General features: G+C 49.0%; 1 protein-coding gene and 1 non-coding gene across 2 annotated transcripts in view; one reads left to right on the plus strand and one right to left on the minus strand.

Moving 5' to 3' along the window:
* The window catches only part of SCD5 (stearoyl-CoA desaturase 5), a 126,686-nt gene that overhangs the window by 64,252 nt on the left and 44,848 nt on the right, over window positions 1-17,586 (plus strand). The window contains 1 exon segment of the mRNA NM_001114278.1: window positions 3,600-3,730. Coding sequence (NP_001107750.1) covers window positions 3,600-3,730 — 131 coding nt within the window.
* MIR9846 (microRNA 9846) lies at window positions 4,516-4,613 on the minus strand. The gene has a single exon (NR_128539.1). It is a non-coding gene; the product is annotated as a microRNA 9846 (primary transcript).

Here is a 17,586-nt window from a genome sequence, read left to right on the forward strand (position 1 = left end):
TAGTTTAGATTCCACAAATAAGTGATATCATATGGTGTTTGTCTTTCTCTTTCTGACTTACTTCACTTAGTATGAGAATTTCTAGTTCCATCCATGTTGCTGCAAATGGCATCATTTTGTTCTTTTTTTATGGCTGAGTAGTATTCCATTGTGTATATGTACCACATCTTCTTAATCCATTCATCTGTCAGTGGACATTTAGGTTGTTTCCATGTCTTGGCTATTGCGAATAGTGCTGCAGAAAATATAGGAGTGCATGTATCTTTCTCAACGAAAGTTTTGTCTGGATAAATGCCCAGGAGTGGGATTGCTGGATCCCATGGTAGTTCTATGTATAGTTTTCTGAGGAACCTCCACACTGTTTTCGATAGTGGTTGCACCAGTTGACATTCCCAACAGTGTAGGAGGGTTCTCTCTTCTCCACATCCTCCCCAGCTTTTGTTATTTGTAGTCTCATAGCCATTCTGACCAGTGTGAGGTGGCAACTCATTGTAGTTTTGCTTTACATTTCTCTAATAATAATTAGTGATGTTGAGCATTTTTTCATGTGCCTGTTGGCCATCCATATATCTTTGGAGAAATGTCTCTTTAGGTCTTCTGCCCATTTTTCAAGTGAGTTATTTGGTTTTTTGCTGTTGAGTTGTTTGAGTTATTTGTATATTTTGGAGATTAAGCCCTTGTCGGTTGCATCATTTGCAAATATTTTCTCCCATTCCATAAGTTGTCTTTTCATTTTTTATGGTTTTCTTTGCTGTGCAAAAGCTTGTGGGTTTGATGACGTCCCATTTGTTTATTTTTGTTTTTATTTCTGTTGCCTTGGAAGACTGACCTAAGGAATCCTTTGTACGGTTGATGTCAGAAAATGTTTTGCCTGTGTTCTCTCCTAGGAGTTTCATGGTGTCGTGTCTTACATTTAGTCTTTAAGCCATATTGAGTTTATTGTGCCTGATGTGAGGGTGTGTTTTAGTCCCATGGGTTTACATGCAGCTGTCCAGGTTTTCCAGCACCACTCGCTGAAGACACTAATTTTGTGGGTTTTTTTCCCATTTTATATTCTTTCTTCCTTTGTTGAAGATAAATTGACCGTGGGTGTCTGGGTTTATTGCTGGGCTCTCTCTTCTGTTCCACTGGTCTGTAGAGCCCAGTACAGTTTCTGACTCCAGCCCATGGTCAGTGGTCCAGGCATGGACAGACCAACCATGTAATGACCCCTGAAATACTGAAGATGCTAAAAAGGATAAGACAATGTCAGTCTGTGGTAAGGTCCCCCCGAGAACCATGGATCGGAGGAATTCCTTTTTGGCCGATGTATTTCATGGAGTCTGGGAATTCATCATGTTGCACCCAAGAGCCAGCGTCTCAGTCCACTGGCGAAATAGAGTCACATTGAGCTTTTCCGTTATAGATTTCACTTGTTCCCGAACCACTTGACACTTGGAAAAAATTTATTGGCAGAGACATGAAGGCCAGGGGTGACATGGAAAAAAGTTGTCCATTTCATGCACTCATGACCAAGGTTAAATTACAATAACAAAAGAGTCAGAGCTTTTTATTTACTTCTACTTTCTGTGATTTATGGGCAGATTGCTGTTTTTGCCTTTAACCTTTCAAGTAAGGAGTGATTTGTCAAGTTGGTGAAAACCACATGGACTCAGACTCATTAGTCTTAGTGCCACGGGTGAGTCTTGTTTTTCAACCCATATAAATGTGGATTGAGATCAAGACCTGTCACACTCGACTTTGGAGGATGTCGCATTGTGTCCCTTTCCGCTGCGTGTATTGGCACGGAAGCTACCCGAGGAATTCCTCTAAAGGGTGCCACAAAGGGCCTGGGTGCTGCTCGCAGCCGCCCGGGAATGTACTCGCAGCTGGGCGCTTGGCCTTCGGCGCTTCCTGAGGGCGGGCCCTCTGTGCGCTGAGTGTCAGGAGCACTCGCGCAGGATTAGCCGCCCGATCCTGCCTGCCTACAGCCCGGCTTAGGGCTCTCCCCGCAAGGACGGAAGCAGCTCACGTTTAAACGTCGGTCGGGATCCAGTTTGAAGGATGCGAGGTGTAGCGAGGTGAAGGTAAAACTCGTCTGACGTCCCCCAGAGGCAGAGGGGAGTGTGGAGGGCAGGAGCTCGGTTCTCGGTTCGGCAGACTTGGGTTTGACGTTTAGCAAAGAGACTCCCAGACTTGGTGACACTGGGAAATTAGTTGACGCCTTTCAGCCTTAGTTTTCTCAACTGTAAAATGGGGATAATAAGAATACAACCCCTACGGGGGTTGTTTGATGTGCTTCATTATTTTTTAAATTTTGTTTTTATTTATTTGTTATTTTATTATTTTTTTCTTTTTTGGCTGCCCTGTGGCACGTGGAGTTCCCAGGCCAGGGATCAGATCTGAGCCACGGTTGTGACCTAAGCCACAGCTGCAGTAATGCCCAGTCCTTTAAGCCGCTGTGCTGGGCGCGGGTCCTGACGCTGCAGAGACACTGCCGATCCCATCGCGCCGTGGTGGAAACTCCTGATGTGTTTTAAGAGATAATTGAATAAGACAATGTAAGACATTGAGCATTGCGTGGGCGTATTGCCTGAAAACCACCGGAGGAGTTGTAATAATCTTAGGAATGATGGCGTTTTTGGTCCCGCGTGGTCCCCTCGCCACCACACACTCACAACCTTTCCCAAGTCTCTATCCAAAGAGCAAACCAAAACCACCACCTGGGCAGCACGGGGTCTCTGGGCAGAGGCTTTAGATCTAGGCTGCAAGGTTTAACTTGCAGAGATCCAGTTCCTTAACTGTAAAATGAGACACTAGCACATGTAATGAGGATTAGAGATACTGTGTTTAAAAGTGTGGCAGATAATAAGCTCCATTCTAGGCTGGCTTGTTGAAAATTCCCCATGTGGCCATCTTTAGCAGCCCAGGTCCTTGTGCCAGTGTAAGTGAGGAGCTCCAGAAGACAGGTCTCAGCTGTCCTTGAGGTCAGTTTTATCCTCATTCTCACTGGCTCTGGGCTGGACTTCATTGCTGTTAGGTCTGGCCTGAGTGCCTTCAAACCAAAGTCAATGGAGCCCTGATAGTGGGCACTGCCATTTACAAGTACGCTCTTCAGGAGTTCCCTGGTGGCTCAGGGTTGTCACTAGAGTGGCTCAGGTTCGATCCCTGGCCTGGGAACTTCTGCATGCTATGGGCACAGCTAAAAAAAAAAGTCTGCTCTTCATGGGACTCACCCTGGCATGGCTGCCAGTGAAGAAGCAGCACAGAGAGGAAACAGCGCCACAGAGAGTGGAGGAGTAAGACTCACAAATGCGCACTAAGGTGGTTGTGCCTTTGCATCAAGACTGGCAGGAAACAGTCGCAAAGAGGTGTGTGGGATATAGAAAAAATGATGTTCCAAGGTCAAGGTTGCTCGAGGAAAGTTCTCTCCACTTCCCGCCTGGCACTGGCAGTGCCAGGTCAGTAAAAAGGCTGCATGTCCCCAGGCAGTGATTCTTCACATTGCAGCTTCTTCCCCGGCACCGTTTCACGCGGGTGCCCTATTCAGGAGAGGAGGGAGCCGGGGAGGCCCCCAAGCACTGGCATCTGCTGACCTTCTCCCTGCTTGTGTCTTGCAGCCTACTTCTGCTTCCTCCTGACCGCTCTGGGTGTGACAGCGGGCGCCCATCGCTTGTGGAGCCACAGGTCCTACAAGGCCAAGCTGCCTCTGAGGATATTTCTGGCTGTCGCCAACTCCATGGCTTTCCAGGTGGGGATGGAGGGTCCTCTCGGCCTGAGGGACCCAGCGCAGATGGCAGTGTGGGCGGCGGCCGTGCCCCCCGGGGCCTGGCCCTCCTCCACACCCCTTCTCAGCCCAGGCACTCCCTGCCTAGCCCAAGTTTTTACCTCCTTGTAGCTTTGGATACTGTGAAATGTTCGGGAGTGGGGGGCTTTGAGCTCCGAGGCCTGCTGAACTATGGAAGAACAAGGGATCTTCCGCCCTCCGGGGTCCATGCCCGAAACACGACCTGAAACCCTCCACATTTGTCCAGCTCCGATGGGGGCCACGTTCTCTGCTGAGCACATGCTACCTGCGTGTTGCCTTTGACCCTGACAGTAACCCCACGAGCTGGTGTTACGCTTGTCCCCTTTTATAGAGGGAGGAACTTACCTAATGTTATGGCTAAAAAATAGTACATCCAGATGGGCAAATGCAGCTCTGGCACCAAAGCCTTTGCTCCTGCAACACGGTATTCCTGAGGTCACCCTTTAAGTTGGTGGTGGAGAGTCTATTCGTTGTGGAGTCGGAAGACTCCAGATTTAGGTCTCATTCTGATGGTTTTGAGCTGTGACTCACTCAGGCATCTCCAGTGTCGTTATCTGTACCCATAGGGATATGTCTTCACTTCCGGAGTTGTTATGAAATCATGATAAAAATGTCAGAGGGGTCACGACTGCACTAAGATTGGATCACATCCTTGAGGCGTAGGCTCGTCCTAGACCATGTCTCACCACCCTGGGCACTTTCTGAGCTGCTGGAATTTTGGGCTAATCATGAATCTGTTTTCCTCCTCTGATCCAGGCAGGATGGGCGAGAACAACTTGTTTTCAAAATTTCTGCCTGTGAACGAGGGCAGATGATTCCAGGTCCTGTGTATTTTCACCCACTGGGAAAAAAATGGCGATTCCCCAAAGTGCTTTGGGGTCCTGGGAAACAGGCGATCTAGGAGCCTCTCTGGGACCCTCAGATGTGCAGGTCACGTGGCCCCCTCTGCCATGGGCCGCTCATCTCCACAAGGCAGCCTGACCCTGGGCACTTCTCTAAGTCGCTCTTGGCTCGAAGAGTTCTTTTCCCTATTTCAGGCTTCCCTCCAGTTGGAACCTTCATCAAGCAAATAGGATCTAGCACAATGGGTCACTTAGGGATCACAATTCATGTTGTGAATAAATTCAGACATAGCAGGAATAAGCCCAGGGTCCTGGGAAGATGCCGTTTGCACAAAGGAGCCCTTGGCGCCTCTGGTTTCCCGGTCTTTGCTCACGTCGGCAATGGGATCCGTGCTGCACTTTGTTTTGATGTCACCCGTCTTAGTTCAGTGTTGCTCTTTGTTCATCATAACAATGCGTTAAGATAATGATAATTTAGAAACTCATTGGTTTAGGTCTTAGATCTACTTAGGACTTAACTCAGTAATTTTCATTTATTTTGTTCAAGCAATTTATTATTTTTAGCTTTCAATTACACCCTCATGTAGTTATAAAGCACCTCTATCACTGGAATTTTTCCAACATAAATAACTTGAACTTGGAGCCTAAACCTCTTTTTCAAATTAAACTCTTCGTTTATAACTCAGATTTTGAGAACTCAAGTTTTCTCAACAAAACATCACATAACAGAGCACCACCCTGTGATTTTTAAGTTTTCTTTGGGGAGAAAGGATATTGTAGAAGGAAATACTCAGGTCCTGGAATAAACTCTTTGCTGGATGGAGACTTTTGTGCAAGTGTCTGTTCCTTTGTCTGCAGGAGGGGGCGGTGGTGGTCGTACTCTTTACTGACACAGCTATTGGGAGCCTAAAGTAATGAATAATAAGTGCCTTGCTTATGGTAGCACTTGTGAGTATCTCTTTTCTTCTTGGGAATTGACACGCTGTCTCATTCATGTCTCTCTTGGTGCCTGGCATGTAGAAAATACTCAGTGATTGTTTAAGTCAATTAATAGTTTGATAAAGTACTTTTAGAAATCCTCAAATTTGAACGACGCATATGTTTCTTCCGGGCCCACATTTGTGGTGGGTTTTTTCCATTAATTTCCACAAATACGCATTGAGCACCTACCATGTGGCAAGCACTGAACTAGGCGCAGTGCGGGTAATGATTTGCAGACAGAATCCTTATCTTCATGGAGGCGTCCATCTGATGGGATATTAGAATTCCACAGTTTCCCAGTGGACATGTCCATCCTTAGGGGTCTGGGGTTTTATAACAAAGTCGCTTAGACCTCGGGGACAGGGTTGTGGGATCGGCATAGGGCCAGCTTCCATCCCGTGTGTGACTGTCAGAGGGATTGAACGCCGTTGACGCAGACCACTTAACCCTAGGAGGAGGACCACCTGGGAGAGTAAAATGCTGCTGTGATCTGCTGGTCTAGGGTTTTCACCCACACCCCTGACAATGCAGAGTCATTGACTCAGTTTCCCTTAGATGTCCGCTTGAGGCTTTTTTTTAGGGCCACACCTGCAGCATATGGAGGTTCCCAGGCTAGGGGTCCAGTCGGAGCTACAGCAACATCAGATCCTAGCCGTGTCTGCCACCTACACCACAGCTCGTGGCAACGCCAGTTGCTATTGGTACATCTTCAGGTTCAATGATGTTTTCCTCGGCCATGTCCATTCCATCCAGGAACCCATCAGAGGCATTCTTTGTTTCCATTTGTCTGCCTTCTAGCATTTCTTTTTGTTATTAGTTAAGAGTCTCCACCTCTTTGCTTACATTACCCCTTTGTTTTTGCACGTTGTCCCCTTTTGCTACTATAGCCCTTAACATATCAATCATAATTGCTTTAAATTACCACTCCAATAACGCTAGCATCTCTGTCGGGTGTGAGTGTGGTTCTGATGCTGGCTTTTTCTTTTATTTTTATTTTTTGTTGTTGCCTTTTAGCATATTTTGTAATTTTTTTGTTCGAAGCTGGACATCATGTACTGGGTAACAGGAAGTGAGGAAATAGGGCAATAGTATGAGGTCTGGGGTTTGTTTTCTTTTTCAGCCACATCTGTGGTAGATGGAAGTTCCTGGGCCAAGGATCCCATCTGAGCCACAACGGCATCCTATGCCACAGCTGTGGCAATGCTGGATCCTTAACCCACTTTGCCGGGCCAGGGATTGAATCCACACTGCTGCCAAGACAGCGCTACATCCTTAACCTGCTGCACCACAGCAGGAACTCTGAGCGTGAGGTTTTATGTTTATCTGGCTAGGAAGTAGGCTGCTTACTGCGCTGCAGCTGTGGTGTCAAGGCTAGTTTCCTCTAGTGGCCTTATGTTTGTCCCTCCCCTCTCACCTCTGGGTTTTCCTAGGGATTTCTTCTTTTTTTTTTTTCAGGCTATTTTTATTTATTTTAGTTTATTTATTTTTTTGCCTTTCCTAGGGCAGTTCCTGCGGTATATGGAGGTTCCCAGGCTAGGGGTCTAATTGGAGCTGTAGCTCCTGCACCAGAGCCACAGCAACACGGGATCCGAGCCGTGTCTGCTGCCTACATCCCCAACCCACTGGGCAAGGCCAGGGACCGAACCCGCAACCTCATGGTTCCTAGTCGGGTTTGTTAACCACTACGCCACAACGGGAACTCCATCCTGGGGACTTCTTAACCAGGAGTTTAGGCGTCTGTTTCTCTCCGTTGAATCCCCTGTCACCGTGCAGCAGTAACAGCACCTCTGCTGACGTCGAGATGAGAAGCATCCTGGGTCCTGTGATCAGGTCTCAGTCTTTTGTCGAGGGGGCTTTGAGTATTTCCTTCCCCTCAGGTTCATCAGGCTTTGCTAAAACCCCAGCTGATTAAGCTCCGGTAACGTCATCTCTCTAGAAGGCAGATCTTGCTAAGGGGAACGGAGAGCTCGGCTTATGTTTCAAAGGGGTTATTTGTCTCCCTGTCCCGCTGGAAGAGCACAGGTGTTTTTCTCGGCTGTGCATAGTGAGAACATGGTAGGGCTCCTGGAGGTAACATTCATGAAAGCGTGGGGGCACCTAGGCTGGCCCCGTAGGAGGTTTTAACTCTCAGGCGCATCCACATTAAGCCTCCAGGAATACATTTATAACAGCTTAGAGTGTTCCTGCCCATCCTGATGCCAGCTGCAGGCTTTTCCTCCTGCTCCTGCTAGGTTGTGCTTCTCTGGAACTGCCTGCCTCTCTGGTCTGGGGGCAGCGCTTTGCCCCGTGACCTCCATTCTCTGGTGGATCTAGGAAGACTTTTTGATCTTTAGTTTACATGGCGTTTTTTCTTTCTGCAAAGATGGGAGCAACAACTTCCAAGCTCTTTACATGTCAGACCAGAAAGTGGAAGTTACAGGGTGATTTGTAAATAAGTCAAGTGAATCACGGATCATGGGCCGTGAGCTTTGGCAGGTATGTAAAAACACAACAACGATTATTGAGCACGAACCATGTGCCTGCACTTCATGAAGTATTTTCGTCACCTGACATTAGTCCTACTGAGGAGATACTGTTTCCCTTTTTTGATGGTGAGAAAGGGAAAGAAGGAGGCTGTGTAACCTGTCCAAGGACATACAGAGTTAAGGGACAGGAGGGGGATTCACATACAGGTGGCCTGACTCCAGAGGTCACCCTCTCACTGTGATGCTCTAATGCCTCTCCCAGGATCAAAGTGTATCCTTATCCTTTCATTTGGCAAATACAGATGCTGAGCATCGTTCCCGGTACCGCGGAACGAGCTGGACAAGGGTTCTTCCCTCATTAGCGTGTGTGCTCCAGCGGCAGAGCGACCAAGTGAATGAGCAAATGAATAAACACGTTTATTTCGAGAGAGAGAAGGAGATGAAGCATTAAGACGTGGTGATCTGACAAAGAATGCCGGGGGGGTGGCTTCTTTAGAGAGTGGCAAGGGACGATGTCACAGAGGAGGTGACATTAGAGCTGAGACCTGAGGGAGGGAACAGGTAGGGAAAGAACATTCCAGACAGAAGGAGAAGCCAAAAGTGGGAACAAGTGTGGTGCATTCAAGAAAGACCAAGATGCCGCAGGTAGCTGGTCCACGTGAGTGAGGGAGAGAGAAGACGGCGATAGGAGAGGCCAGGGAGGGGACCGGGGCCACACCGAGCAGGCTCTGTCGGGCATGCAAGGAGTTTGGACGTTCCTCTCAAAGCCATGGGAAGGCACTGCGAGCTTTCAGGCAGGGGAGTGACCTGCCTTATGTGTTTCAGTGGCACAGGGAAGCCTCAGACCTCATCACGCGACCCTGGAGATGTACCAGATTCAGGATCGTGGACCCACCCCCAAGGCTGGCTCTCTGTGCGGAGTGCCCTCCAGGAGGGAGGCTGCCTTTGAGGCAAGGCGGAGCTCTCTGGGACAGCTTGAGAGGTTGGCGGAGAATGGAGTGGCCGTTGGTTAGAAGAAGAAGGCAACCCTGGAACACATGCTGCAGGCTCAGCATCCTGAAACAGGTGTGGCTCTGAGCAGATGCTGACTCTCAGTGCAGAGTCAGTTTCAGGTCTTCTGCTCCACGAGCCACCGGCCTGCGCTTCGGATGCACAGCGCTGCTTCCACACGGCAGAAGCAGGCTCCCTTCCTCCCGTCGAGACGGCTGGATGTTGCTGGTCCCCTCTTGCTGTGCCAACAGGCAGCCGCGGGTGTGGTCCCAACCCCGAGGCCCTGAGAAGCCTTCCTGATGCGGTTAAGGAAGCGACCTGCACGCTGCCTCACTTCATCCGCTGCCGCAGCGTCTTGTCCCCCTCCTCCCCCGGCATGTTTGGAGTCCAGTAGAAAGGACAGATGGCCTAGCTGTCTCCGAGCCCGCGGGGATGGTGACTTTGGGACCCATCAAGGCGTTGGTACATGCACGCGTCTCTGCGACTCCGTCGGTGTTGGCGGGGTCCTCCCACAGGTGTTGGGGTGGAGGCGGGAGGCGCACGCGAGAGAAGCAACCCTCCCGGGACTGCTGGGGGAGGCCTGCATTGTCCTTCCGGGCTGCTGGGTAGGATTAACTACGCTTCCCACCAACAAAAACATACCTTCTAAGGTAGAGATTACGACGGCTCCACCTCCGTGAAGGGGCCTCGCTGTCTTCTTTGTAGCCCGTCCAGGTCAGTGAAAGCAGGTGACTGAGTGACATCACCTCAGGGGACAAAAAGGTGCCAGCCTGAGGTGGCCTGCGAAGAGGGTAGTTCTGTACGTGGACGCATCAAGCAGTAGGGCTGGTCTGTCTCTCGCGTTACCCTCCCGACGTCTGTTCAGGTCTTAGCCTTTCTGAACAACCGAGGTATCCCCGAGCATTTCGGGTGGTTACATTTTGGAAACAAACCCCGATCTACTTGAAGGCATACAGAGAGTTTTTGTTTAAAGAAATGCTAGTTAAGGTCAAGGGTATTTTTTGCAAAACGAACAGCTACCAGCTTTTTACTTGTTAATGGGGCACCACACCTATATTGAAAGACACTGTTGTTCCAGATGAAATCCCCATTGCAGTCCTGTCAATTTGGAATCTTTTGGGAAACACACTTTGGAAGTGGTTCTTTCTGTCTTCTTTTCACAGAGAGGATGTTTAGAGGCCCCAGACAGGGCATCTCCTTAACCCTTCCCCCACCCCCCGCCCCCGCCGCCCAGCCAGTCTCTCCTGAAACCACAGAAGCTTGGAGCTGTGGGATCTTACAAGCTAAATTGAATCCCTTTTCTAACAACTGGAAGAGCTAAGGGCCCAATGTCCGTGCTTATTTTGTTAGCTTATTTTCCCCACACTGTCTCCCAAAATGTTTAGGGGTGTTGAAGGAGACTGCGTGACAAGGCAACTCCTTGACAAGCTGTTTCTTCTGATACCTGCCACCAACCATCTGGGCTGAGCTACCATGCTGTCACTGTTGTCGCTGCTTAGTCTTTATTCCACTGCCCTCTTGCTGTTGCTTTTCTGTTTCCCAACCCACTGGTTATTCTGCATTGTTGGGAGATTTCTCTCCCAGCTGCCTTCATGCGCATTTTTCCTAAACCCAGTCTCACTCTGATCCTTCCTAGTCATATGTCTAACCTCTTTGGATCCGTTTGTGTTACTTCTCTGTCCTCAGTTGTATCTGCGCCACCTCCTAATTTGGCACCAGCCAAAAATATTATTAAACGTGTGTGCCTGTTCCCAGTCACCAATGAAGATGCTAAATAAAGCTGGATCTGTCAGATCCCCTGCTTCCGTTACTGCCCCCCACCCCCCAGCCCACCCCCTGTGATCCTGCGCTGTTTTTCATCTCTGGTTCTTGTTTATGAACATTCAGGCAGGCTTTGCACATCATCCTGTCCTACTTCCTGTTAACGCTGACCTGAGCTCTTGTCACAGGAGTGTTTCAAGGATGCTGTTTTACATGCTTTAGTGAGCTCTCAAGGTACAATAGCTACGGAAGTCACTGAGTCAACAATTTTAATTAACAGTAAAATGTATAGTTGTATATGCCAGAGGAAATTTCCAGCCTTGCTTTTAAAAGCTCTTTTGGGAGTTCCCGTCGCGGCGCAGTGGTTAACGAATCCAACTAGGAACCATGAGGTTGCGGGTTCGATCCCTGCCCTTGTTCAGTGGGTTAACAATCTGGCGTTGCCGTGAGCTGTGGTGTAGGTCGCAGAGGCGGCTCGGATCCCGCGTTGCTGTGGCTCTGGCATAGGCTGGTGGCTGCAGCTCCGATTGGACCCCTAGCCTGGGAACCTCCATATGCTGTGGGAGCGGACCAAGAAAATGGCAAAAAGACAAAAAAAAAAAAAAAAAAAAAGGCTCTTTTGGAAGGCAGGCATGGGAGTTCCCATTGTGGCTCAGTGGTCACGAACCCGGCTAGGATCCATGAGGATGGGGTTTCAATCCCTGGCCTCGCTCAGTGGGTTAAGGATCTGGTGCTGCTGTGAGCTGTGGTGTAGGTTGCAGATGCGGCTCCATTCTGGCGTTGGTGTGACTGTGGTGTAGGCCGGTAGCTGCAGCTCTGATTCCATCCCTATCCTGGGAACTTCCATATGCGGCAGGCGTGGCCCTAAAAAGACACACACAAAAAGGCAGACACGTTGGATTATCTTTATCGTCTCCTATTTATTCTTCTGTAGTTTTTGGTGTAAATCTGCTGGTTGATTCCTTTCGAGTTTAAAGGCACATAAACCATCACGTGTTTACGAGGAACACAAGTGGTGTGTATGAACTGGCCCTTGTCATGACGAGGCTGTGGTTCCACAGAGCAGGCTAGACTTATGGATGATGAAGAGACTCAAACAGGGCAGTGTGGAGTCTCCCACATTGCTCGAAAGCGTCATACTAACTCTTAGGGCTGCAGAAATATGAATATGAGTTAGGGTACTAGGATAAAGCCTAATACAGAAGGAAATTTTGAGCTCAAAACTCAAGGTGGGAGTTCCCGTCATGGCTCAGTGGTTAATGAGCCCAACTAGTATCCATGAGGACTCGGGTTCGATCCCTGGCCTTGCTCAGTGGGTTAAGGATCCAGTGTTTCCATGAGCTGTGGTGCAGGTTGCAGCCGCAGCTCGGGTCCCGAGTGGCTGTGGCTGTGTTGTAGGCCAGCAGCCGCAGCTCCGATTCAACCCCTCGTCCAGGAACTTCCGTGTGCTGCAGGTGCAGCCCTAAAAAGGCAAAAGACAAAACAAACAAAACACCCTCAAAAGGTGAACAGATGTGCATAGGCGAGGAAGAAGCGAGGAAGACGCTTGAGCAAAGCTGGAGAGAGAAGAAAGACCACGCCAGACTGCCTGGGCTCCCTGAGTGGTGGAAAATCAGCCTGGTGGGAGAAATAAAATGACTGGTCTCATGTGCTGCAAGTCCAGCTGCCTGTACATCTCTCACTGGACGTCTCTTAGACACCCCACATCAACATGCCTAAAGCCACAGTCGTGGCTCTGGCCTCTCCCCCAGACTACTCCCCGCCCAGCGTCCACCCCCGTCCAGAAGTCTGGGTTTCCTCCATGATTTCTGTCTCCCTCGTCACCCACCAGCCAGTGCTTTCACCCTTCTCTTCAAATTCTGCTGCTCAAGTATGTCTTGAATCTGCAGCCTCTCATCTCGGCCTCTCTCTGGTCCAAGGCATGACCGTGTCTTGCCTGGGCTACTGCAGAACCCCACAGACGGGGCTCCCACCTCCAGCACTTGCCCCTCCCCCGACAGCAGCCACACAGAACCGATTGAAAATTAAACCACCCTCTAGCAAGGAAACAAAGTCTTTCTGCGGCCCAGCATTGCCTTTGGAATGAAATCCAGCCCCGTTTTCATGGCGCGAAGGCCCTGTGTGATCAAGCTCTCTTCCGCCCGGGCTCTGTCTCACCCCACGCGGGGGTCCTTCAGTGCCGTGCTGACCCTGTCCACGCCAGCTGGCTTCAGAGTCACAAGGAAAAGTCCCAGTCCTCTGCCTGGAAGCCCCGGCTTCAGATGCCAGCCACAAGCAGGGGTCTCCAGGGTGCCCCCTACCTACACATTCAGGGGTTCCCACAATTCCCTCAGGTCAGTAATTTGCTAGAACACTTCACAGAACTGAAGGTGGTGCTTAGTGACTATTTTGGTTTTCTTATCAAGAATGTAAATCAGGACCAACTGGAAGAGACACAGTGGGAGATCGGGGAGGACCCCGTGGCGTCAGGGCACCACCCCTTCCCCGAACGTCGGTGTGCATACGTCGGTGTGCATATCAGCCGGGCGCTCCTCTGAGCCTCAGCATCAGAGCTTTTCGTGGAGTTTCATTATAAAGACCTGATGGATGAAGTTGCTGGCCTCGAGGCAGAGTTGAGTCTCTAGAGACTGAACCCCCTGATCGCAAGCTTGGTCTTTTTGGGGACCAGCCCCCATCTTGAAGTTATCCAGGGGTCCGTCCTGGGTCACCTCATTAGCATAATTAAGACCCTCCTACCACGGAGGAAATTCCAGCCGTTTTTGAAGCTCTGCCGGGAACCACTGGGGACAAAGACCAGCGATGTCCTTATTATACCCAGTAACTCCCAGACCACGCCCGCCTTCCCTCTACCTGAGCCAGTTCCCGTCTGTCTCTCACTCCCACCCAGCTCTTCCCAGCCTAAGAAACCGGTTAGAAAGCCCTTGCCCGTCTCAGGGTCCCCCTTGTATCTCCCTGTACTCATCTGCTTCTCGCCCTAATCCCAGTCCGTATTTGTTGTGTCTTCTCCATAAATACAGACTCCTGGAGGACAGGGCCTTGACCGTCTTGTTCTTTCTTTCTCTCCTAGCACATTCCTGCGCTCAGTGCCTCAGTGCGTATTTGTCAAGGGAAAGGCAAGAATGATCTGGCGGTTAAATTCGATTTAACTGTTTGCTTGCCAGGGAGAAGAAATGCTTAGGTTTGATGGGAAGAGTAATGTGGAGGGGCTGTCGGATCAGAGGCGAGAGGATGAGAGGTATCTGGGGACTATGGATACGAGGATTGCGACGGCGGTGAACCAGACAGATTGTGGGAGGGAAGGGCTGGCGGCAGGAGTCCAGGTAAAGCGATGAAAGCCTGAACAGGGGAGGTGGGGAGAAGGGGAGGGAAAGGGGGGAAATCTGAGGGTTTGTTTTTGTTTTTTGTCTTTTTAGGGCCACACCCGAGGCATATGGGAGTTCCCAGGCTAGGGGTCAAATCAGAGCTCCAGCTGCCAGCCACACAGCTGCCACCTGCCACATCCAGATCCAAGCTGCGCCTGCGACCTCCACCACAGCTCGCAGCAACGCTGGGTCCTTAACCCGCTGAGTACAGCCTCGATGGAACCTGCATCCTCACCGACACTATGTCAGGTTCTTTACCTGCTGAGACAGGACGAGAACTCCTGAAAATCTGAGATTTTTAAAGATAAATGCCCTTGGCGTTTTTTTCTTTCTCGCTTTTTTTATGTTGAAATAATTTCAGATTTGCCCAAAAAGTTGCAAAAGTACCACAGAGGACTCTGTATCCCCTTCACCCAGATTCACTCACTGTTAACGGATTTTGCCTCCTTGTGGCTTTACCGTTTGTTCTCTTTCTTTCTCCATGCGTGTGTGGTACATGCGTTCTTCTCTGTTATTTTCTTCCTGAATCGTTTGCAAGTAAGTTATAAACTTTGTGCTTCTTCATCCCTCAGAACTTCAGTGTGATTTCCTAGTGGGAAGGACATTTCGCCTGTACCAAGGCCAGGGACTGTAATGCTCATATCGTGCTGTGTCCAGAGTCCTAGCCCAGGAGCCAGGTCAGGGCCTGCATAATAATGAGTTGATATGGCTCTTCGGGCTCCTTTCATGTGGCAGAGTTCCTCGGTCTTTCTTTGATTTTATGACTAACATTTTTGAAATGTGCAGAGCAGTTATTTTGCAGAATGCTCTTCATTTTTGCTTTGCTCATAGTTCCTCAAAACTACACTCAGAGTCTGCATTTTTGGCAGGAATTCTGCACTAATGATCTTGTGTCTAGAGCATCAAACGAGAGGCGTCTGGCGTCACTTCGTCACATTATTGGTGGTGTGAGCCTCAGTCACCTAGTTCAGCGGTGTTTCTCCACTGTGAGATTACTGTTTGTCCTTTTGTAATCAGTGGGTAATTTATGCCGAGATACTGTGAACCTGCGTAATTTTTTTTTCATCAACCTTTTACCTTATGCCTTTCTGCTGAGTCTTGCCTGAATTGGTTATTGCCATGGCACCTGCAAAATGGTGATTTTCTAACTCCATTTTTTTCTTCTACCTTCATTGGTTGGTGTTTTACTTCTTATTTACTTATCATGGGCTCATGGGCTCTTAATTTATTAGAGGGATTTTAATCCATTCCTGTTATTTGTCTTAATGCCCCAAATTATTCATCTAATTGCCCTAGTTTGTTCAGTGCGAGACACTGCAATTAGACTCCTATGTCCTTTTAACGCATCCCCATCGGTTTTGGGGCCATTCCTTACTTTCTGGCGTAATAAAACATGCTAAGTTCCTCGTGTGCTTGTCCTGGCACGAGCCGTTTCACCAAAGAGCCCTGATTCCTTTTAGTGGGAAATGGTATTTAAAACCAAGGTCTGGGAACAAGGTGTGTCCACTGCTCCTGGGCTGTTAGTGTTTCTCAGGCTCTTTCTTCCCTGGAATTTTGACTCATCGAGTGAAGGAGAACCAGGTTAGCAGGCCCACACAAAAGTCGCATCATGGACCACAAAGCCCTCCAAACCCAAATTGGAAGGATTTGCATAAGGCAAACTAGTCTACCAAGAGGACTACCTGAGCCATCTTAAAAATATGTGTTAAAACAGGTATTTTTAAAAAATATGCCTTATTCTAAGACGTTCTCCTGGTAAGAGATTTAAACACTGGATAGTAAAACAAAATATGACACACCTCTTTCCTACTTTGCAGTCTTTAAACTCTGTCAGCAAAGGCTTTTTAAACCACCACAGTTGGCCTTTCACTGTTTGCCGAGCTCCTAAAACCTCCCCGGGCTGAGTGCCACAGGAGGGCTCGGCCGCAAGCGGGGACTTGTTCTCTCGAAGCTGTAACTTGCCAGGTGTAAAGCTGCCAGGCCCTTCTTGGGGACTTTCTGGGCTCTTCTCACACATGGGCAGTGCTGTCTCGAGGGAAATGGGTCCTGACCCGGTGTCAACGCTGGGGAAAGCACCGAACGTTCTTCGCTGTTCGAATAGGACCGAGTTGCGGTTGAACCGCAGGAGATTAAATTCAGACCCAGAGACTGAGAAGAAATCTACTTCACACGAGCCTTCGGGTCCCTAAAGGGTAGCGGCCACTTTGACGCCCTTGATAGAATGACTCTTCCCAACAGGACGCCACTGCTTATAAGACACACACACACCCACCCACACACACACACACATGCGCGCGCGCACACACGCATGCACACACACGCACATACATACATTGTACTCTCAAACCTGCTGACCTGCTGGTCCTAGTTTCTTTTTCACCACCGCCTAGAAACAAAGATGTATCATGAGTACAGGTGGAATTCCCTTTGGCGATGTTTTGAGGCCACCTGGTAGATTTTCCCTCCTGGAACTTTCAGCAGCACACAGTTGAATTAGGGCACAGAAGGGCCGTGTTGTGTCTGGTCAGAAGCACGCATCTGTTTGCAGCTGTAGAGGGGAAAGCCCGTCAGAGATTCTGGTCTCAGATGGTTGAATGGGATGAGCTAATGCTGCTTACGGTCGGCCTTCATTTTGCTACCCAGAGGCAGTTCCCTCCTGCCATTTAGAGGATTCAAGAGTTTATTTTGAACATAAAGGAGTTGGGGGAAAGTCGTTCTGATGGAGCAGGTTGCTTCATAATCTGCTTCAGTGGAGCTTTTGAGATTGATTACCTTTTGCTCGAGTCCCAGAGAACACTCGAGGCTGTGCTTATGGAGAAAAATCACCATGTGATCCGTTTCAATTTCTGCAGTCTCAGCAGGGACCCTGTGTCGGGATGTTATCTACGAGGGAGAGTGAAGTGATAGAGGTGCCAGATACAGGATGGGTTTCAACGCGGACACTGTCAGCCTGGTGGGAGTGGGGTTGTTTGGCGCGGATAAGAACAAAGACAGAAGAAAGGTGATGTAACTACAATCGCTGACTGGACCCCTAGATGCATGTAACTGCTTCCTAGCATTTCCTAACACAGGGCGGATGGCAGACGCCAGGCTGTTTTGATTCAGAGTGTAGAAACGTAAAAATAATTTGTTTCCCTCATACTGCTAAAGAAAAGCTTGATTCTACCAGAAATTTCGAAAATACAAACTAAAAGAAAAATTAAAAATCACCCACTGTCCCACTTCCCAGCAAGAACGGCTGTAAATAGGTTGACATATACGTCAACATTTTTCTATGCTTAAATGCACATTGTTACTAAAAACGCATTCATTACTGTATGATTTTGAAAACTGTCTTTTATTTTACTTTCTGCCTCATCTCTCCATGTCAATATCACTATATCCTGTTTTGTCAATGA

The sequence above is a fragment of the Sus scrofa genome, chromosome 8 (genome assembly GCF_000003025.6).
Source record: "Sus scrofa isolate TJ Tabasco breed Duroc chromosome 8, Sscrofa11.1, whole genome shotgun sequence".
Classification (NCBI taxonomy): domain Eukaryota; kingdom Metazoa; phylum Chordata; class Mammalia; order Artiodactyla; family Suidae; genus Sus; species Sus scrofa.